The sequence below is a fragment of the Bolinopsis microptera genome, chromosome 5, assembly GCF_026151205.1.
Source record: "Bolinopsis microptera isolate Bmic1 chromosome 5, MBARI_Bmic_1.0, whole genome shotgun sequence".
NCBI classification, from domain to species: domain Eukaryota; kingdom Metazoa; phylum Ctenophora; class Tentaculata; order Lobata; family Bolinopsidae; genus Bolinopsis; species Bolinopsis microptera.
The window spans coordinates 9694661-9718325 of record NC_087076.1 but is presented as its reverse complement, the minus strand read 5'-3'; the positions used below and the strand labels follow the sequence as shown (position 1 = coordinate 9718325).

The 23665-nt window shown below is 38.9% G+C and overlaps 3 protein-coding genes across 6 annotated transcripts in view; all 3 read left to right on the top strand.

Moving 5' to 3' along the window:
- LOC134815365 (cytosolic carboxypeptidase 1-like) overlaps positions 1-5089 on the top strand; it is a 50732-nt gene extending 45643 nt beyond the window's left edge. For 2 of the 4 annotated variants that reach the window (XM_063823893.1, XM_063823892.1), the window contains exons 23-28: positions 2540-2674; positions 2839-2964; positions 3084-3260; positions 3546-3670; positions 3828-3864; positions 4279-5089. In XM_063823893.1, coding sequence (XP_063679963.1) covers positions 2540-2674; positions 2839-2964; positions 3084-3260; positions 3546-3670; positions 3828-3840 — 576 coding nt within the window. In that variant the 3' untranslated portion in view covers positions 3841-3864; positions 4279-5089. The remainder of the gene's footprint in view (positions 1-2539; positions 2675-2838; positions 2965-3083; positions 3261-3545; positions 3671-3827; positions 3865-4278) is intronic. The other 2 variants (XM_063823891.1, XM_063823890.1) reach the window with 1 other exon arrangement.
- LOC134815367 (uncharacterized) overlaps positions 1-17949 on the top strand; it is a 49253-nt gene extending 31304 nt beyond the window's left edge. Inside the window, exons 2-4 of the mRNA XM_063823898.1 lie at positions 16307-16442; positions 16642-16751; positions 16937-17949. Coding sequence (XP_063679968.1) covers positions 16308-16442; positions 16642-16751; positions 16937-17555 — 864 coding nt within the window. The 5' untranslated portion in view covers position 16307 and the 3' untranslated portion in view covers positions 17556-17949. The remainder of the gene's footprint in view (positions 1-16306; positions 16443-16641; positions 16752-16936) is intronic.
- Positions 17950-22354: 4405 nt separating this feature from the next.
- On the top strand, positions 22355-23637 carry LOC134815430 (uncharacterized). Its single transcript, XM_063823965.1, has 2 exons — positions 22355-23314; positions 23431-23637. Exons 1-2 carry the CDS (start codon positions 22676-22678, stop codon positions 23635-23637), a joined length of 846 nt encoding a protein of 281 aa, XP_063680035.1. The 5' UTR covers positions 22355-22675.
- The last annotated feature ends 28 nt before the right edge of the window (positions 23638-23665 follow it).

Sequence of the window (23665 nt, the reverse complement as noted above, 5' to 3'; positions counted from 1 at the left end):
GTTTGGTTCAGCTTTGTCTCCGTTTTTTCCTGCTTTGTCTCCGTTACATATTTCGACAATTTCACTCACATCACCAGTTATTGATTGCTGTAGAATTTGTTCCCACTTTAGCATACGAGTTTCACCGTGTTTCTTCTCAATATCAGAGCAACGTCCTGCAGAGTACAGTTCGCTCACTTCAGATGAACTCAGCCTCTTGGAAAAGATGTCTAACTTGTGAAGTTCACCACCGAAAGCTTGATGGGATTGAAATGATCCACCGTAGGAATCCTGATCTTGCCCCAAAACAAGATATCCATCTGCAGTCAGTCTCCTTCCTGAAGGAGTTGAGAAGGAACCAGTTTGTCTGCCGTTGTGGTGAATTGTGGCTGTCAGAGAAGCAAGACTCCAACATAAACAATAGTGATACCACTCTCCTACTGCAACACCAGCTTGACTTTTTACATTTTTGTTATAACTACGGAATATAGTATTTGTGGTTCCGTCATCCATAATTAAAATCTCGTTGTGATTTGAATTGCTAATCGCGTACGAGAACCAGGTCGGGCCGGGTCCAACTCTTAATTTCCTTATCCAAGAACACAGGGAAAACGCTTCGGAGAAGGGTTGCATGTTGGGTTTAAACTTGATAAAATCTCCCACAGTACTCCCAAACTTAAGTACCTTGTAGGATTTGTCATCTGCAGTAGTAGATATTATCAAAACAGCCAGGATCATCACTTGACAGGACAACTTCATCTTTAGAGTTCGCTCTTATAACAGTCGCCGGATTAATATTATGGGAAAGGTGTAGCTGTGAAAGTAACAAAAAACAAAGGAATGTCCTTAAAACGTCAGAAGATGTTAGTGATAAGAAATGAAGGCTACATTGTGAATTGTGATTAATTTACTGTGTGAGTTTTATGCGAGTATACACTATACGTAGACTAGGGGGGTTTGGAAATGCTGACGGTTGCTGACGGGAGGGGGATCTGAGCCTTGCTGACGTCAGCAGAAATGTAACGTGAATTTTGGCAAACATTTTTGTTTCAAATCAATTTTATTAACAATAAAACTTTGCTAATTTCCTTAATATTAGTACCTCGGTGAACTGAACTCTGTTGACCAACTGTTTAAATCAGTCGTATACTAATTTTTCCTGCTTACACCCGTCAGCATTTCTATACGAAAAACTTACTAATCGTACTGATCAACTAAAGGCGTACTCAAAACGTGAAAAATGGAAAAATAGTTCAAAGTTTAGTACTAAATTATAAATGATATGGTTTATAATATTAAGCATAGCTGTGGTCAATTTACTACCGCCCTCATCAGATACAAATTTCAATTGTGGCAGTGCAATTGTTTCGTATTGTAGCTCAAACTTGGCTCTCCTTCAAAGTTTTATCTATGTTGGTTTTGTACCCGTAAACTCTTAATAACTTTTACGTCTTTGTTTTTCGGAGTCAGTCGATACTTTCCCTCATCGTATCATGTCCTAATACCACCTAGTCATAGTATGTAGTACTATTATAATAGGGTACTATTATAGGGTCACTAAGGCGGGGTTTGTTGACATACCACCATTAACATTATTGTGCACCGACTAATTATATCAATTCCATTGGTATCGACGTGATGAGGGACAGTCTACACTTATAGCTTTATAAGTTTATAGTATTAGTTATACTGATAGCTTCAAAAGTTTGAGCTGGAATATTGAACAATTGATTTGTGGGTATGGGAGCGTTCACATTTCAGGACGTCAGCAGCCGAGGGAAAGGGCGGGTTTGGAAATGCTGAACGGGGGGCCGGCAGGGGGGGGGGGGGGGGGTCTGAGCCTTACAGAAATGTAACGTGAATTTTGGGAACAATTTTTGGTTCAAATCAATTTTATTAACAATAAAACTTCGCTAATTTCCTTAGTATTAGTACTTCGGTGAACTGAACTCTGTTGACGAACTGTTTATATCATTCGCATACTAATTTTCCCTGCCTACACCCGTCAGCATTTCTATACCCCCTCGATGGTTGACGGGAGGGGGGTAAGTATTAAGTAAGGGGGTTAAGAAGGCAAGGGGGTCTGGCAAATGCTGACGTCATTGGGGGGGGGGGGGGGTCTGTAAAATTGGCTAAAATCTTGCTGAATGCTGATGTCATATGTGAACGCTCCCTATGCACCTTTTTCAAACCACATCTTTTTACTATTTAGCAAGAGCTGCTGGCAGGCTATAATATACATTTAAAATAATTGTAATATTTGAATTTTGAATCGTTCATAATACTGTGTTTGAAAATGATCTCCAATGCCAAATTGCTCAGCTAGGCCTTTTGCACGGCGAAATTTTCTCCATTAATACTCATCTGGAATTTGGACAGGATGCTGCTCGCGGCGGTCCTGTCATAAAGTTTAAACTTTAAACTTTTTACAGCCATGGTTGACACTGAATGTTTCGCAGTCGCTGTTTTGACATTCAGGCGCACAGCGCACTACATTTACACCCCTGATTGTATAAACTGATAATAATTACATTACAATAACTAACCCTATACTCCGCAGATAATCCCCATGTTGAATCCGGACGGTGTTATCAATGGTTCACACAGGTGTTCCTTATTAGGGGTTGACATGAACCGACAGTGGATTAATCCGCATCCAAACCTTTACCCCACCCTGTACCACACTAAAGGAGTGGTTCGTCTGTTTTTTATAACTTCTCTGTTTCTTAATTTGATATCACGTTTCCTTTTATCTTCATTACTTATTTTGACTTTTTTTCGCCAGTGATGAGCTATTTACACAGAATAATGACTACCCGCATAGCATAGTGAGAAGCTGTTACCCATGTTTAACTTCAGATACAGCTGTTAGTAGCACTAGGTAAACGTCCTGTCTTGTACTGTGATTTCCACGGTCACAGCCGCAAGAAGAATGTCTTTATGTACGGTAACATCACTCAACCAGCAGATAATGCCACTGTCAAGGTAACTTATTATTTTAGTTTAAATTAGTTGTTTCTTTTTTATGTATAGTTCCATCGACAATAAACATAATCCCTAACTCCCTCTGTCAACTTTATCTCTAACCCCTCTCCCCATCTCAGCTACTCCCAACAATCCTGGATATCCACGCCCCAGCTTTCTCTTTCTCCAACTGCTGTTTTACGGTGGAGAAGTCACGTGAGAGTACAGCACGAGTAGCACTCTGGAGACAGTTCGGGATTACACGGAGTTACACACTGGAGAGTTCTTATTGTGGTGCCGACCAGGGTCTTTACAAGGTACAAACTCACATTCTACTTGTTGACTCACATTCTACTTGTAGACTTTACAAGGTACAAACTCACATTCTACTTGTAAACTTACATTTCAACTGAGGGAGCAAAGCCCAGACTATACATGTTGATCTAGAATCAAGATAAAAGCTAATTTTGATGATCATGTACATTATCAGAAAGAATGCACTTTAATTCACTTCACCCTATTAACTAAAGCTATTATTTGTTGTCAGATGGTTCTGTATCCATGATAATTTCCCCAAACTATAACCTGACTATAAAACTCAGGGATGTCAGCTGGGTACGCAGCACTTAGAGGAGATGGGGGCTAAGTTCTGTGAGGGTATCCTCATCATGTCCTCCGCTGATCAACCTTGCTGTCTAAGCGATGAGACGGACGAAGACGAGGACAGGTAAATACTCCAGACAGACAGACAGACAGACAAACACGCTGACTGAGGGTTATTATGCTTTCCAAGGAATTTGTTTTCGAATTTTAACTTTAACTGACTGATCGTACCTGGATTTCATCACATTATACCAGTTTTTGTATGCATTTTCTTTGTACAGAACCAAAAGATAACGTTTGGATATACAAAACTTCAAAGTATGTAACGTGTGCTCCACTTGATAGACTGCAGCTAAAAACATAAAATGTCTATCAAATATTTATAGTAGAAAGACTGGATTACTGGTGGGGATGTGTTCGTAAAAACTAAACGTGTCCCCTTTAAAAGAGTCTTAATAAATCTGAGTAATACTCATCCTATTCTGCCCGATTTACAGCAGCTCCCCACCAGTAGTCAAGTTCGAAGTTATGTGATTCTGATTTGGTGTCCTTGATTTGGTGCTATTCATCTGCTTTTGCTTTCCGTTAAATCAACTCCGCTGCTCCGATTTGAAATTATACACGGGTAACCTAAATCACTTAACAATCAGTAAAGTTTAAAGTTATTGTTAAAGGCTTATTGAAACTGTGTAACAAAGTAATTTAATAAAGTCGAATACCTTTCCTTTTCAGTTATTTTTCTTCCGATAGCGACGACTCAGAGGATGACGATGATTCGAGTGCTGAATGAGATGAGCTGATCACACCTGATGATGACATCACGTGACATTTTATGACGTCACTAGTTACTCCGCAAGACCACAGTGTTGGTCCAGAGACTGACCAAATGCTAACTTTAATCAGAATTCAGATGATGAGATGTGTTTTTATTATGATATAATGGCCTTGAAAGTAAATAGGTTCACTTTCTACATGATATGATTTCATCAGGATCCTGTTTTATGGATTCTTCAAACCATAGGGTGGGCCAAGATTGGCTTGTAATGTTATATTGCGTTGGCCTCGTGGAATTGTGTGAAACGGTTGTTCTATCCAAATTGATGTGAAGGTAATTTTGGCCCACTGCTCAATGTTAATATATAACAATAGTTTTACTCATGGGTAGTTTCACTTTTAGTTACAATATCAGATTATATAGTGATTAAATAAAGAATGTGTATTGTGATTTTTATGGGGACAAAGATTTTAACTTGTGTCTAAACAAACGGGTAATATTCTAGTGGTACTTTAGTTAATCATGTACATTAAGTTTTATGATTTTACTTAGATTACGAGGAATTGATGGCCTAACAACACAAATACATAAAAGTAGATCATTTTGTTGAACTGATGATAATAATTAACCTTCACCTTAATAGAGATGATATTGATTAATTGATTGATGAATGCTGGTATGTTGAAATGAGAATATAAAAGTCATGAATGTAGAATAATGTGCTTCTGTAAGTTGAAGAGTTTTTGAAGAATTTATTCCTCATTATAATACATGTTTTATTCGTCTGATTTTAAGCTCACACATGTTTGATGGTTCATAGAACGACGGTTTTGTTATAAAGCCCAGACTTGTGATGATCAGGGTCTTAACAAGGTACAAACTCACATTCTACTTGTTGACTTTACAAGGTACAAACTCACATTCTACTTGTAAACTTACATTTCAATTTTCAACTGAGAGAGTAACGCCCAGACTAAAGATTTTGATCGAGAATCAAGATGAAAGCTAATTTTGATGATCATGTACATTATCAGACAGAATGCACTTATTCACTTCATCTTATTTATATTGGCGCAATATTTGTTCTTGGATGTTTATATATCCATGCTAATTTCCCCAACCTATAACTTGACTATAAAATTCAGGGATGTCAGCTGGGTACGCAGCATTTCATAAAACGACTGTTTTGTCCCCAATCGATGGCTTTTGAAGCAAAGTCATCATCGAGGGTAAGAAGTCAATATGATTTCTCAATTTTCTTCGGGATTTTGACTTCCAGTACCTCAATATGGTTTCATACCATCATCAATTAACTGACTTACTGGTCTCTGGGCAAAAATTGTATCCAATCTGTCAAATTTGTGCTCAGAAATTTTCATATATGAAAATGGGACAGAAATTGGAAAATATGAATTTTCGTTTTGTTAAGCTTTCTCCCACGATCGAGCTTCCTCCGATCGAAATCAAACTTGCAGCACCTCAATCGTGTCATTTTTCATCTATAGTTGACTGATTAATTGATTGCGGGAGAGAAATTTAGTTAAAACTGTGAAATTTGGTTCCTGGCAATTTCAACTTCAAAAACCGAAAATGGGACAGAGAATGGGACAATATGATTTTGCAATTTTATTCGTGATTTTGAATCCCAGTACCTCAATTGGGTTTCATGCCATCATCAATTAACTGACTTATTGCTCTCTGGGCAAAAATTTCATCCAATCTGTCAAATTTGTGCTCAGAAATCTTCATATTTGAAAATGGGACAGAAATTGGAAAATATAATTTTCGTTTTGTTAAGCTTTGCCATTTATAGTTGACTGACTAATTGGTTGCGGGTGAGAAATTCAGTCAAAACCCCGGGCTGGACTGGGGATGCAGTGCAGCCTAAAACACGGCCGGGGACACCCTCTGTTGGAACAGAAGGAGATTCTGAGAGGGTATTTGAGACAGGTGTGTGCTTGTTGATCTGGTTACTTGTCACGTGCTTGTTGATCTGGTTACTTGTCACGTGCTTCTTTATCTGGTTACTTATCACGTGCTTCTTTATCTGGTTACTTGTCACGTGCTTCTTCATCTGGTTACTTTTCACGTGCTTCTTTATCTGGTTACTTGTCACGTGCTTCTTTATCTGCCAACTGATGTGTTCATTTATTTGGTAACTTGGAGGTTATCTAATATTGTACTGTATCAGTATTACTATTAGTAAACAAAACAACTTACTATGCTTTAATTAAACTTTTCCTTGGTTGACGATGTCAACCCATCGAGATCGTTGCTCTGCGAAGCAGAGCAACGATCGACGATGCGAAGCAAGAATGCGAAGAATGCGAAGCAAGAATGCTAGTTCGCGCGGCGCGTCGAAGCGGCGAAGTCCTCCAAAACTTTTCCTAGATAGTTGAATAAATAAATCACGTTTGGATTTGGTAGGGTTACATTTTTTATGTTTAATTTATTTTAATGACTCAAGAAGAAATACAAATTATTGAATGTTTTTCTGTGATCTACAAATATCTTGCCAATCGGTAAATAATAATTAAATTAATAATAACTGTTTAAAATTTCATATAAAATTTCAAATAAATTCCACGCTCCATAATTGGAAAAATGTAGTAAACCAAATGATCAGTTAAAATATATTAAAAGTGTCTTAGAACGTGTATAACTGGATTTGCACGGTTATTTGTTCGAGTGATTAAACATTCAAAATACCATTGAAATATACATTAACTGTAGTCTGTTCAGATTTTGTTATCTATTTGCAACAAGACGTTATCACAAGATTTGCATTGTACTCGGGTGAACCATATGAACAGCTTTGGCGACAACCAATGGAACTGTCCCCGAATGTTATTGGTTGTGTATACCCATTACTGTTTCTAATCGTGTAAATTCCCTTCATATGTCCGATATACCTAGTAAATCCCACCGGGCAACTACCACCTTTAGATAGAAAACAGTAGGATCCCTCTGGCCAAGAAGCAGGTTCGTTCTTTAACGAGGAAGTGGTACTTTCCAACTCAACCTGTTTCTCTGCAAGGCTATCCACTTTCCCATTTGTAGTTGACAGGTTGCTTTTCAACTCACTTGTAAGCTCTTTAGATTCATTTTTGAACTGGACCATCTTGCTTTGCGAGTTTAAAAGTTCACTCTTAAGCTCTTCTATGTCGGCTTTAGATTCGTTTTTCAACGAAGATGTTGCATCTGCTAACTGTACCATCTTGCTTTGCGACGCTGAAAGTTCGCTCTTTAGCTGCTCAATCTCCGTTCTTGCTTCATCCAATTGTATCGTCATCTTTGTCGTCATAGAAGTAAGCAAAGATATGCTATCTTGCATCGAAGCCATTAGGATACCCTTGAAAAAATTTATGATTAACGAATCGCTCGTTGGTACCCATGGTTTCGTTTGAACGATATCTGTATGGTTTAGAATCTGAATATTGATTTTAGAAAACTGTAGCTAGCATTCTGCATTTGGAGTGAAGGTTTACTGTAGATTTCAAATCATTTTGAATCGTATTAATTTATTATCACCATTCCGATTTAATATCACTTACCGATTCTGGTCGTCGTCGTTTAGCCTCAGCTCCCCCAAGTAGAATGCAAAACAGAAGTATAGCGCAGGAGAATGCACGTAACCAAGCAGCCATTATAGCTTTATAGCTAGTTCTAAGACCAAAGTCTGGGAGATATTCACATGTTATGATCACGTGATAATGGTATCTTTTATTATAATTATGTTAGCAATGTAATTATGCGATTGAGAATAAAAATTATGATTATGTTGAATTTAAGGCTTCAAAATCTCAGGAAAATTTTAAAAACTTTTTGCGTTTAAGAATAATATTTGTCAGACCAGTGGCAGCAAGGCTACGCTAGTGTCGCAAGAATAATACAAAGCTAAGGAATGGAAACTGATCGCTGCAGGGAAATAAAGCAGCAAATTAAACGTTGAAATTTATAACTATAAGTTACTTTCCAGACTAATTTAGTTCAGTAACGGCGTGACTGTGAATACAGTAACGAACTGTTTTACAATAGAACCGGACCCTTTTTCGAGGAAATTAGTGTTTTTGTTGCTCAAAAGGGGAACTCTCGACCCAGTTTAATTAAGAATCATTATCAATTATGTTATCGTAGAATGTACCAGGAGGAGTGGCTGATAGGGGTAGGTGACAAATTATGATAATGTTGAATTTTAAGGCTTAAAGAATCGCAGGAAGATTTAATAAACTTACTGCAACACAATTCATGTCTTCTGAGGTGCAGAATCAACTAGGAACTCATTAACCGCTATCTTTTACGGATGTGCCACTTGCTGAGGTTGCCGGCCACAATCAATCAGCCGACCTTAACTCACTTAACTTTTTAAATAAATCGTACAGTATTCAACTCGAAACAGTACCAAACGATCTCATCCAATGGTGAACATGAAACATCGTTCATCAAGTTCAGGTTGGAAGAAGAAACAAGAGTCATTAATTCACTGCTAACTTAAGAACGACAAATTAAGTCTACCATAAATTTAGTCAAACTTTTGACTAAAATTGTTGTAAACCAAATTTCATGTGACTAAAATTTTCGGCGACTAATTTTGAAGTAGACCAAAATTTTAGTAGAGCATATACATATGTATATATTAAGTCAGGATCACGGAACTTTATATTTTATATTACCTTAGGGCCAACAAATTTGGGTCACAATAAATTTGGTTACTATAATTTTGGTTACTATAATTTTAGTCACAAATTTCGCAAATTTTTAATCTACAACAATTTTAGTCACATTTTTTGACTTTTCGAGACCATTTTCCATTCCATTTATTTGATTTTTCCATTATTAAGCTATAGTTTTTTTTTCAATTTCGCATATAAAGTCATACTTTATAGTGAACTAAGTACAGACAACGGAACACATGTATCAGAAATTTCCCATGGGCCCACGTGCACACCGCGCGCCAAACGGTCACGTGGACAAATTATCAACCTCGTGATCCTGTAACTTACACCATACACGCGTATTTTGGTAAGGAGGAATATTCTCGATCTGGGAACATTCCAACGGCGAGCCAACATGTTAGTGTTACATACATTAGTTACATATCATAGCTGATAGCATACAATTTCTTATTACAAGCAGTAGGGACCTGATATGTGTATAACAGTTATTATTATTATTATCAAACTTTACACAAATCCAAAGTAGTTACTAAGAACATCCTAAAGACCTGATAAGTCTACTTAAAAGACTTGTAGAACTGAAAACTTACTATAAATACAAAAAATGGAACTTAAAACTGAACTTATCAAAAACAAAAATTATGCAAAAATTGAACTTAAAACTGAAATTATCGAACTAATCAAATTTAAAATAAATTTCTCCACAATTGGCGGTTCGAGGCTAAATACCTTAAAGTCTGTCAAGTCGTCACTATTATTCAAATTAATATTTCTTTTATTCAAATCGTCTAAAATAGTTTTAAAAATATTACATTGATGTCTACCAATCCTTCCCCTCATATTTGACATACTATCAACAGCAAAATTTAGAGCTAGTTGTGGTGGTGAGTTGCAGTCGCTACGAAGAATGTGCCCAAACATTTTCCAGCGGGATTTATGAACTCTCTCTGAGAGTGGAGTTACATTGCAACGAGCATACAAGTCCTTGTTGCTGATGATGCGGGGATAGGTCATGTTGATGATACGCCTTAGATGTTTGCGTTGACACACATCAACTTTATTGATAATGTTCTGTGGAGCTGCCCAGCTGTTACAGTTGTATAATAAAACAGGGGTAACAAATGCTTCATACAGCTTGATTTTTACAGGAAGAGAAATGCGGGATTTCTCTGCCCATACCTTGCTGTATTTCTCAAAGGCAACGTAAGCAAGGATGCATCGGCGAGAGATATCAGCCTTACTGCAGAGCTTGGATCCAAGAGAAATAGTGTTGCGCCAGGGCTCTCTGTTCTTCACGGGTTCACCCTTGGCGTCTACCTCGTCCTTATCTGCAATGTAGAAGTGGACATGTTCTGTTTTGTCCTCGTTCACAAACAGGTTCCATTCTTCAAGGATCTCCTTACATATGGGCAGCATTTCTTTAAGAGTTTCCTCATCCTCGTCTGCAAAATCGCCATCGTCGGCGTATTCCCATTCAATAGGCATGAGGGTCTCGGGGTTGAACGGTGGGTTAGGCCGAATGGTAATCACTACTGCACGGAAGTGGTATAAAGCTCCAGCAAAGTACAGTGTGAAGAATGCACCAGATGCAGCATCACCTTGAAACGAACCCTCGGATGTTTCAAACTCTAAGGAAATGGTGTTGTTGATTTTTATCCTCAATTTGGTGTTGGAGAGCAAGTATCTCGCCAAACGAATGTCATCCTCACAACAACCAGCATCAGCCAAAAGTTCCAGGATAACTGATCTCTTGATGGTATCGAAGGCCGAGCTCATGTCGATTCCCATCTTGTGGAACTCCCATCTCTTCTCTTTAACAACAGAAATCAGAATTCGTTGAGTCCAGACAATATTGGCACAACTATGACCAGCCTTGTAGGCATTTTGCCATGGTCCTGTGTACTCTGCAATTTGTCTTTGAATTCTGTGTAGGGTAATCAAGGAGAGCAGTTTCCTAGTTCCATTCAGAAGGCAAAGAGGTCTGAGGCTCTTTAGAGGTCCTTTTGGTTTCCCTGGCTTCTGAAGAGGGGTTAGAAACCCTTCTGTAAAAGAGGGTACATGCTCATGTACTTCAAATGATCGATTAATGAGACATGCATATTGCTGGAAAAATACAGGTGGTGCGTACTTCAGCAGCTCGTTAGGAATCTCATCAGGACCTACTGCTTTCCCATTTTTCAACTTTGAAGCAGCATATTGGACTTCTAAGGAAGTTATAGGAGTATTCAGAGGACGTGGGGGTCCAGTGAAAGGTACCAAAGGAGGGTCTGAGCTGGTGTAGTGATTTTTAAACCACTCTCTAATGATACTTGCTTTCTCATCGTCACTTGCAACTAGCTGATTTTCAGAGTTGAAGACAGATATTGGCTCTGACTCTTTGTTGGCAGCAAGAGCTCTGGTAGCCTCGAACATCCTCTTCGTGTCATCTGCAGCGTTGATGGTGTCAGCTAGTTGGTTGGCTAGAGCTGTCTCTAGCACTTTAAGACGTTTATTGATATCGTTCTTGAGTTTATTGATACGTTTTCTCAATACTGTCCTGTCTCTAACTGAAATTGTTGTTCAGTTCTTGTAAAAGTTTGTGTCTCTCGTCAGACATATCACATACATGCTGATCTGATGAATGATGATGTCTTTGGGTTTTCTTCTTGACACCCACAGTGTTAGAGGCTGAAGACTTGATAGTTTCAAACAGCTGTTCGAATCCTGTCTTAGTGTCAGCGGAAGGTGAAAGACTGTCAATTTGCTGAGTGACAGTTTGCTGGTACTGATCTTGTAGTTCCTTGTTACAAACCAGCGATGTCGTGTTGTACCTTTTAGCAGCTGATGTTCTGTTTCGGTATAACTTAGTTTGCTGCCTCAGGTCTATGGTAGCTTTTACAATCTTATGATCAGAATGTAGTTTAGCTCCTGCATAGGCCCTTGCAGCATTGAGAAAAACAGTGCTGCGTGACCGGCATAAAACATAATCAATCTGAGAAAAATAAGGGCGACTTCTTTTGGTCTTCTTGTCTTTCACCCAACCAGTTCTTGTGGTTATATGACGACTGGAATGACGAAATGCAGTGTTTGCAGCAAACAAACCATTAGAAACAAGAAAATCCAATAATCTCCCACCATTTTCATTTCGTCTTCCAACGCCATGCCTTCCAATGTTCTTATGAAGGCCATTTTGATAGTCATGATCAGACCTTTTGCCAAGTTTGGCATTGAAATCTCCTAGGATCCAGATTTCGTGTCTTGCAGGCACATTAATTGCTTCCTGAAGCTCACAGTAAAACTGGTCAGTAGCAGCCGGATTTGATAAAGTTTTTGGGTTGGTTGGACTGTAACAGTTCACGATTCGCATTTTGCATGGTGGTTTGTTAACAAACTTGGATGGAATAAAAAAGTCCATGAACGCAACTCGATCACTGATCTGATGAAATGAACGGAAATAATGATTTACACGAGCGTTGATTAAGAAACCCAGTCCACCATGACGTCCTGTCTTCTGATCAAACAAAAGGAGGCGATGATTTCCTGGTAGTTTCTTATCCTCAAACTGACAAATTTTAGTCTCTTGAATCCCTATAATGTCCAAGTCATACCTGTCACAGTCGTTAGCAAGCAAGTACTGCTTGTCTGTCTTCGTCAAACCTCGAACATTCCAAGTAGCAAAGCCGAGAAGAGCAATTGGTAACAAGGATTACGGTGACCAGTTCTACAGCGATCTTTCGCGTAGGGGTAGATAGTCTGGTTGCAGCAACCATGCGAGTCCATCACGAACTACACGCCATCCTAGAATATAAATATAACAGTTAGCGATATTTAACTGTTTATCATAAACATATGACTTATTAAGGTACTTATCAAACAGACTACAGAGTTCTCGCGAGTAACGTGACGTCATTATCGAGTGGCTGATCACGTGGCGCTTCCCGCTCACCTCAGGACAGATGTATGTATGTGTCCGTTCGGTCGCGCAGTGCGCACGCAATCATTTCACAAGTTTATTCAGTCAATGTAGTGTGAAGAGTCGAGACGTCTTGAATCTTGATATTTCGCTTGTATGGCTATTGCCTATTAATTATTATTATTGTATTAGCTTGTTTAACTTTAAGGTTAATTTCTTATTGGTTCATCTTCCGCCGCCTGAAATGAAGTCCCAGATCAATCGACCAATCACAGTTAACCTGTAACTTACCCAACACCCATAATATAATTATTACTGTTTACAATGAACTTAACTTAACTTCCTATACTAACACATTGTTTGGCTCTAACTGCATCAATTTCACTGATCTCTTTTTTTACTTTACTTATACCTACTATATATTCAATTGACCTCTTCTTGCTTCGCAGCTGTTGTACATTTGCATATCATATCGACAGTATAAATAAATTATCCGTATCGTATGTTGGTCGTTATATTAGTATATTGTATTGGCCACATCGCACACACTGCACAGTGAAACGTATTGTGATCGGGTCTCGTTGCCCACTAATAGTTACATCAGTTTGTTTAGTTACTGTCACCATGGCGGGTTAAATTTGGCGGTTTTTCGGAAATTCCGCCATTACATTTTTAATCGCCACAAAATTACCCGCCATAAATATACGAACTATGGTATGTAACGTTTCAACTCTCGAGATAATATCTTATATCAGGAACTTAAGCTTCATTGATGACTGATATATGACTGATCACCTCCTTAACTCGTGATCACCTGTTGTTGTAGATAAAATGACTTCATACTAGGAAGTCAAATCAAATTTGTCCACCCCACGTTGTTTGATAAGTGCTGACATTTGCAATTATTATTATGTAAGTATGTATCTCCAACTCATCGCTTACGGTCAGTTGCTCGGAAAACACTTACTATTCAACTTGTAACTTGATTCTTCGGTTTAATCAGTGATCATGATTCTTCATGCAGTGTTGAATATCCACCTGCTTACGATTATATTCTACAAACAAAATGAGTAATCTTAGTTGGAAGGTTACATCTAAATTATTACTAATTACACATCTTAACTTTTGCGATTTTGAGCTCATTCTTGGACCTTCACTTTATTGGTATCATTCTTTGTAGTGGGACAGTATTCTTTGTTGTGGGATAGTTAGTATGTGGGACCAGGGACAGTATGTATGTATAATACCCAAAATCCAAATCGTTTTGCATAATATGTAAATATTTAAAACTCTGTGGGGTACACGCATCCTACTACTAGAGTTACACACAGTTGCACGTATAATTTACCGTGTTAATAAGGACCTTGTGGCACTCTGACCACTCTTTCGACTTTTGGGTTTCAGCTGTGTTCCTTATTGGCCTTGCTGTGCTCTATACCATGCATAGGTTCCCATAAGACTAAATCACTGGCAAGTAGCTCAGGATGTCTGATGCAGTGTCCCGCCATTTTTAATCTCCTGCTTCGTAACTTGTTTGACAGCCTTGGTAGGCTACCATACAAAGTTATATTGCTGACCTTGTCCTTCCATGAGATACCCAGCAGTTTGCTGATCAGTGCTGCAACATTTGATTACGCATCCCATATTTACTAGTGTTACACACAGTTGCACATAATTTACTTACATACAAGTTACCGTGATAAAGGAACTTGTGGTACTGTGACCACTGGCCTCTCTTTCGACTTTTGGGTTTTGTTACTTATTTGTGTTATTTAATCTCATTAGTATACGGATGAGATCACTTCATTTCAAAACCCAAAAACCAAATTAAGCCTCGCTGAGATCATTCTATCACCCTGTACTTGTAGATCATTATTTTATTCTGAAGCCCCTACTTTTTTCATTGTCAAACCTCAACCCCACTGCCTGCACCAGTTCGCTGATTTGGCAAATGTTAGTTTAGGTGGCAGATATGCCAGATTGGCCGGTGTTATTTTCTCTCTCTTCATATTATTTTCTCTCTTCATATTATGTTTTATATTCAGTACCTGCATACTACAATGCACCGAATGAGCATGTATAGGAGGGAGCATCATGAGGTTTGAGTCCCTGATTATTCCTTATAAGGAGATGTATAAAACTAACACGTTATCTTACATCAACACTTCACCGTAAAGTTTTGCAGTCTGCTATCGTTCAGAGATAAAGCTGGTATTCAGCGTCTCTTCCAGCATTTTTCTGGTAATTTCGTTAACTTACGTAAGGCTACTGACTTCATTTGTTCAGAATGCACGTGTTTTAGATAAGGAGTTTTTCTTGCGGCGGCGGGCGGACTAAGATAAGGATCAGTGGTGTGGACTGCCATTTGCACTGCTTTTGCTTTGTTTAGTTGTCGGATTCAGCTGAACCAGGTCTCCTCAAATAACCCCTGATCCCTTCGTCCTGTGTGTTGTTTATCAACTTTGGGAAGAGTTTAAAGTATCGCCCGAGTAGTATCTTGGCACGCATAGGATTGGCTATCGATGAATGAGAACGTGCACTTGTTTCAAGCACTGAATGAGTTTGAACTTCAAACTCGAAGGTTTCTACTTCTAATGTGGATCCTCTAGTTTCGCATAATTCGCATTAATTTTGTTCAAGCTATTACTTGATGACGTATATGTTACCTTACTCGGGAATATTATGACTGGGATAAAGTGGTGGGTTTTGGAAAATTCCGCCATATTTTTCCCGGTCATTAATTTTCCCAGTCATAAATTAACCCGCTATAATGTTCCCAAGTAAGGTAAACTAATAGTAATACATTTTGATGCTTGGTGGGTTTTGGAAAATTCTGCCATATTTTTCCCGGTCATTAATTTTCCCACTCATAAATTAACCCGCTGTAATATTCCCGAGTAAGGTAGATTGGTTTTGTAGAGTCTGGCAACCCTTGTCATCTATACTCCACAGGACGCTTTTTGAAATATAATCATAGATAAGAGAGTCATACATTAGAAATTGGTCTTGGATTACATATTGGGCACGGTCTAGGTACTCAGATCGCTCTTTTGTGGTTCTCAGGAATAAAAACTCTGTGAACAGAAACTGAAACCTGAGAACGCATCGTGCAAGGACCTACCCCTCATACTTTACTTTACTCATTGTAAATTTTACATAACATTTCTGTTTCTCGGCCGCCTCTCTGATTTCAAAGATTTCGAAAAAATTTGAATCTGAAAATGAAACTGTACTTGAACTTTCTTTTATTTTTTGAAAACAATTCGTGGAACAAAATGTGACTTATTAAAAGATAATCCTCACAGTGGTCCTAGTATGCTACAATCAGTTTTATTCTCAAATTGTCTCCTCTCAAGTTTTAGGAACGATATTCGGTCACACGCTTACTACCAGACTAATCCATCTTTACTTTTCTAGGATGTATCTCTACCAACTAGCCAACAACTTAGGGCAGATCCCACCATGCCACGCCTCCAAACTGGGGCACCAAAACGACAGTGGTCCGTACTGGTGTGTGCTCGCTAACACTCCCCACGGTCCCATACCGGGCAAGGTAAGTTCAAATCCAGGTGACCTCTTGTTCTAGTAAAGTTAAGTTTAAAGCTACCTCATAGTTACCCCCGCCCCCCCCCCCCCCCCCCCCCCCCCCCCCTCCCCCCCCCCCCTCCCCCCCCCCTCCCCCCCCCCCCTCCCCCCCCCCCCCACTACTGGTGCATGCTCAAGAACACACCCCACGTGACATTACCACACAGGGTCGACAAGGAAGAGCTTGGTATCCGTACGGTGGGAAGGAGCATGAGACCTCTAGCTTCTCTTATATCCACATGATGCCTGGATGTACTCTTTCTCTTCATAGGAACAGGTAAACTATCATTACACAATAAACTATTATTATATTACGTTGTTTATCAGATCTCGAATTAATGAGCATCTCGTGAGTTGTGCAATTCTATTTCCCCTGTGGGTCTGGTACTTCCAGGTTCTACTGAAATCTAAAAACTATTTACTAATTATAATTAGGTAATTAACCAAGGTTTTATTTTCCAGCGGACCCCACGCCCCTCACGGTGCTCTTGATCTAGGAAGAATGCAGGACGGCTCTGTGTACTTTGTTGTGGTGTGCCACACTCCACACGGACAAATTCCCGGAAAAGCTAAACTGCACACCCCAACTGGTCCTAAAGGCTGGTACTCGTTCGGAGGTAAAGAGCACGAGATCAGGGACTTCTCCTACGTCGTGGCTCACTCTCCTCCTCACCAGGGAGGCGGTTACTCTCCAGGACACCCTCTCTCTCCTGGAGCTACAGTCAGACTAACCTCCAAAGCTCACGGGAAAAATCTGAGGATCAACCAGAACGGAGTTATTGACGGTAGAGGAGGTAACGGACCATGGGCTACCTTCACAGTCCACAGTCGGGGACCTTACATTGCACTGTCTCTAGCCGCTCATCCTAAAAGGTTCCTGGCCATCAAGAACAACATGCTCACTGAGGGTACTGGTGGCAAGTTCTGTACGCTGATTGCCAAGCACCATCCTGGAGATGGAACTGTAACTCTTGAGTCTGCCGAGCACCGCACCCAACATGTAGGAATACTTCCCAGTGGGGACATTAAAGGACCACACCAGACAGGACAAGGGGATCATGGCAAATTCTACGTCAACTAGTCAGACGGAGATCATGTTCGAGATTCATCGCTTTCTGGATTACCATTAATGACCAGTAGTCAGCGCACCCTTGATTTCTGTTTTCAAATGATATCTGTTAATAGTAATACTCTTAGTCTTACTCTTTTCAATTTTATTGTTTTAGCTAATTATTTTTTCCAACGAATTATATTTTATGACTCGTATTTTTAATTGCAATTAATGTTCATGTGAATTATTAGCTGTTTTGAGAATCAAAAATATTTTAAGCATTAGGGCATGACACCTCACACCAGTAGCGTTTGTTATTTTTATCCACAGAAACGTAAATGAATTCGATTTTCATATAATTTAATTATCATTATATCAACCAGTATGTTTTTGTTTTTGCTTTTAAAGGATCCGTTTTTCTACACCCCTTGTTTTTATGAATTCGTGTAGAGTGTAGAGTGTCAGTGATAAATCATCATCCGGTCCATGGTGTCTCAAATGTGCATAAAACCGAGAATATCCAGCCAAGCTCAGAAAAAACTGGGTTCTGGCTCTGCCGGATATTAATTCGGTTCCTACCGTGATGTAAATAATTAGCACATCTAAATAAAATGAAAGTAAATGGAATGGAATAATGTGCTTGCATGAGCTGATTGAAAGTAATCAACCTCGTGGAAATCTTTTAAATTGCAATTTGTTTTCGAATTTCTTAAAAAACGTAGCGAAATTTCATGCCAGAATTAAATAAAAATGATCAGAAGCACGCGGTAATTGTAACGTCCGTTACTGTTAGTAACCCAATTCGGAGGTCGTGTTGTTTGACAATTGCAATTGGATAATCTGCCAATTTCAAAATGTATGCGTGGAATTGGAAAGCTCGCGGTTCACACATACAAGGGAATAAAAGGACAATTAACTCACGGTAAACACACTCCGGCCCCCCAACCCTTTGCAACCAAAAAATTTGTCAATATTTCTCTTGATGTCCCTTCAATATGCGGTCTCTCAGAAGGCTCTCACTGCATGTCCCGTGATCAGCTCACATCAAGGCAGACAAAAACCTGAGTATATATGACATGAAACACACTTATGACACATGCTTTTGTAACGACTGTGTTTTGCTGCTTTAGTTGTTGTAGTATAAGTTACACAATCCGAATATTGTTCAGGGATTTTCATGATCGTGTGATCAAGAAACCATGGGCTCTAAATCTCGAGGTAAAGATAGAGTCCCGAGGAACTCTGGAAACTCTCAAGAAGAGTATGAACCAGTGTTCCAGGCACCTCCTAACTCACTAGATTTCAGTAACTACCGTTCTCCTGCCACTTCACCTACTAACTTAGCTTCCTCCCCTGAGCACCTGGTATCGGATTTGTCTCCTCCGCTAGAACCAGGACAGTGGAACCAGACGACCTGGAACACCAACAGGAACACAAAATCTCCTGCTGGCATCTTTAGTAACCTGGCGTTCAGAGGACCACACTCTCCTGAACCAGCGGACCTTCCCTACTCACTTCCCGTTATCTCCAGATCAACTAGATCCAGTGAGGAGAGCAGATCTGGAGATCTGGACCAGCGGACTCTGGCCAGTATCCTGGACAATCATCACAGCTCCCTGCTCGGTTCAGTTCGGTCTGCTCTGGAGATAAACAACAGTTTCCTGCACTGCAGACTTGAGGAGGTGGTGGTGGAGCTGGGAGGGTTGAGGAAGGATCTGGAGAGGGTGAGGAACAGAGGAAACGGGGAGAAGAGGTTGATGGAGTTGCAGGTCCAGCTGGACAGGGAGAGAGAGATGAGGAAGAGGCAGGCTGCTGAGCATAATGCAGAGATGGAATGCTTGCTCAGGCAGCTCTCTGACGTCATGTGAGGTTATAGGTCCAGTTGAGAAATTATCAAACGTCCTCAGTCCTCACCGTTTTCAGTTGATTTCTAAGTTTAGGTACAACTGTAGGCTTGATGCTTTTTCAGCTGGTTCCGGTTAATGTTATCCATGTTAGTTTCGTAAGCTAATTTACCTGGGGACCCCAGGCTGTTATATTTGCGTTCATAATCATAGAGATTAGGCGGAATGACAGGCTGAGTGCCGCCCAGTAAAAGATAATTTGTAATGGTCATATATATGAGCAGTTAATATGCTGTGCAGCAGTTGTGTGTATTCAAGTAAATTTGAAGGTTGTATTCGAGTAGTGCGTATTAAAGTTTGCAAGGTAATGGATTATCATAATACGCAAACAACAACTGCAAACTGCCAGCATCAGGCTGAGCCTAAATAAATTTAGGCTATTTTAATTGTTAAAATGACGAGAAGCCGGAATGCAAAAAAACCCACAAATGTGGTAAATTGGATTTGTTACATTCAAATGTTATTGTTGGTTTGGTTATGCATGGTACATTGTGATTTACTTTGGGTATATTAGATACGGTCAAACTTAATAGGGCTTGAATCAATTAAATATTGAATCATTCATTAATGATAATTAACTGTCTGCTGCCACAAACAAACCAATTAATTTGACTACATTATTGTAAGAACTTTTTCACTTTATCACTGATAGTATAGCTAACTTGAAGTTTTGTCGATTTTTACTAAAATCGAATCAGCTTATGAGTTAATGAAACTTTTGTTGCGAGCAGTTTTTTGCAAATAACTAAGCAGTTCTCAGGTAATTTTTCCTAATTAGAGTCTTTCTTTGCCAAGTTGAAGTATTATTTTTATCGCCGACTAGACTAAATAATTTCGTTGAGTTAACTTTTATAATTTCACCACATCCATTCATTGCACTCTAATTATTTTCCGTCTCGACTCTGTGATGGTAATAATTGTATTTTGCGGTTTAAAACGTCCGTTGATTGATTAAACAATGTCCAATAATCAATTATTTTCATTCCAGTATGTTACAATAAAACCTATCTTTCATTTTATTGAGTTTGAAAGGGAATTAGAGATGTGTGAAGTTGTGGTTTCTAGCTGAAAATGGTCGTCATTCTTCAAACACAAGATTTATTCATATTGATATTTTTAAATTTGATCTCGATTGTTACACCTTAACGCCTTGTATTAGGTATCGTTCATTTACCTCCCCCAACCCCTCCGTAATCACTTTTACACTTCGCAATTGTGTAAACCCACAGAAACCCTCTCCACTAGAGCTTTCTATTTAATATGTGAACGAACGAGCCTAAAATATTAACAAATAATGATGTAAAGGTTAATCGTGATTAGTGAAGGATTTGAGTTTTTATTCGACAATAAAACTAGCTGTACAGTGAAGATATGACCGGAAAGTTTGGCTCCGTTTTTTCGAAAAACGGAAAGGTAAGACTGTAAGCTATAAATATGGTTGCATCATTGCCCTTTTTGATGTGGGTGATTTTAAGATTCGTTGTTGTGAGTTCTGTTGGGATTGTCTCCACTTAGTTATTATTTCGCTGTTTCTGTTCCTGATCAATCCTGTCGATATTACAATATAAGAATATAATTACAGTCTTGATACTAAATGAAAGTGGCCTGAATGCAGGATACATTTATTCATTAATTTCTCAACCAGCAGACTGTCAATGGTATTGACACGTACGTGATCGACATAGTATTGTTTGATCATTTTTAAGTTTGAGTATACCTAAAACGCTCGGCACTGCTCAACAGCGCCATCTCGCAGAATATTATCAAAAACACGGTCATGTGCAACATATGAAGTTCAAAAGTTAAATTGAGTTGGGTTTATTCCTATTTGTGTTATTATTTAATTCTGCTCCAGAACATTGTATAAATAGCCGCGGTGCGACGGAGACAGATAATCCAATTAGTATCTGAAGCCTTGCTTTTACGTTTCATCTGTTAAACCGTGGTTTACCGTGATATATGTAATAATCTAATATGGCTGTTTTAAAGTCAAAAAGTCAGCCAAAACGAACCACCAAAGGTGATCAGTGGCTTCCCTCAACAACTAAGTCCAATCTTAGGGAATTGAAAAATAATGTGAGTTTTATAGCACCCATTTTTAGAGTTGTATAATTGTGACGTGATATCATTATGTGGTTGACAATTTGTTTTTGTTAATTAGCCTGAGTGTATAATTTCATGAAGTTATTTTAGAATTATTGAATATTGTCCTAAATTCTGTTGAATTGTTTGAAGCAGTTTGTTTCTCGTTGTGGTAATTTTCAATATTTCTTTTTATCATTTTTGATCAACTCTAAGGATCAGTTACAAAAAAAGCTAATGTTTTGATGTGAACGTTTTCTGAGTGAAATTCTAACAATAGGATTGTCAATTTGCTGACTTGAAAATTATTTTTATCCTTAGATGGCTGACGAAGACGAAAAGCCAGTACCAGGTATTATTATTTTATGCTTAATACGCTGTTTATCTCAGAACAAAATCAGAACAAACACAATAATCCCAACATAACTTCTTCAATAATTCATATGGCGCTCAACCAGTCATATCAATAAACGAGGGTAATAGAGGGACGCGGTCGAGCAGGTCTGTTGTGACTGCGATTACCGTTAGAATGATCAGCTAATGGCATCGACTAACCAAACTATTTCATCAACTGTGCAACCTTTCCAGCTTGTTACTTTAGTAATAATAATTCTATCCACCCAGATGCAGAAATAGCACCAGAGATCGCTCCAGCTAACAGTAACCAACAAAACCAGGTAGACCAAGTTTACTTCAATCTTTATTTAATATTCACTCTTTAATAAACGCAGGAATTATTATATAAGAACTTTTTTTTCACTAGCTGTAGTAAGCCACCACAATTTGTTTCTTTACATTTCATTCTTGTTTCAAAAACATTACTGTGTCGCGTACCAATTGTGACTCTTAGAGACCAATGTGATTATTTCTTTACTTAACAATACCCGACAGACTGACGACAAACCACTGACTAACAATCTGGAGAATGTAGAGAATGTAGAGAATGTAGAGAATGTGGAAAATGTAGATCCATCAGAGGTTGCAGATTGTGCGGATGCTACCCTAGCTGATGCTGCCGATATAATCACTGACGGTGGCTTCACTATCACTGACGGTGGATTCACCATCACTGAGGATGCTGCTACTCCAGTTCCTGCAGAAGAAGGTGATGATTGTAACGATGGTGAACGAGTCAAACAGTTTGTTAATGAAGAGGAGGAGAAGATGGTTGGTGGTGATGGTGAGCAGGAAGAAAATAAATGTGAGCCGGATGAGAACACTATCTCAAACAATGATCAGGAGTCCATGATCATATCAGCAGTCACCCCAACACCAGCTACAGTTGAGACAGAAGATAAAATACTTAACACAGCACCTCGTGAGGAGGAGCATATCATCAGTAAGGCTCCTTCAATAGACTCCTTAAACAAGGCTCCTTCAATAGGCTCCATAAACAAGGCTCCCTCAATAGATGATTTACAGACTCTTGATGAAAAGAGCTTGGTATCTGAAGTAAATGTGACAGGACAACCACTGAGAAAATTATCCACCCCCATGGCAGGCTTTATCGAGGTCGAGGAAATAGATCTAGATCAAGGAGGATCAGGGCCTAAAGATGACTTTGTGGTGATTGGGGATACGAATAAGAAGGGTGAAGAAGGTCTGAGGAATTTAGTGAAGGATCATGAGAAAAGACTGAGTTGTGCCTCAATTTCCGTCTCAAAACTGTCTTCGAGAGACAAAGCTAGGGTGAAGAGGGTTTCGGAGAAGAATCTTAAGACGATCAAAAAGGAAGTTGAAAAACTGAAAGAAATTGACCTAGACTATTTGAAGACATTGAACAGACACAATAATACTGTTGACGTGAGTCGCGACTTTAAATAAATCAAATCCAATCACTGTTACCGAGTCAGATCAACTAATCGACTGTAATCATTTCGTTAAATTTGCAAATATTAATTTATAAAATGATTTTCTAGAAGGAAGAAGAGAAACGGAAAAAGAAGAAAAAGAAGAAGGAGGGCGAGAACATAAAGCCGGGGGAGGACAGGACGATAAAGAAATCCAAACGAGTTTTCATCGAGGGAGATAAGGAAGTCATCGTTACAATTACAGAAGAGACTGTAGTCAGACCGATAAAAAAAGGGAAGAAGTCCAAAAATCGTAGAAAGGTACGACTAAGATAATATCTATACTTATAAAATAGGTACAGCC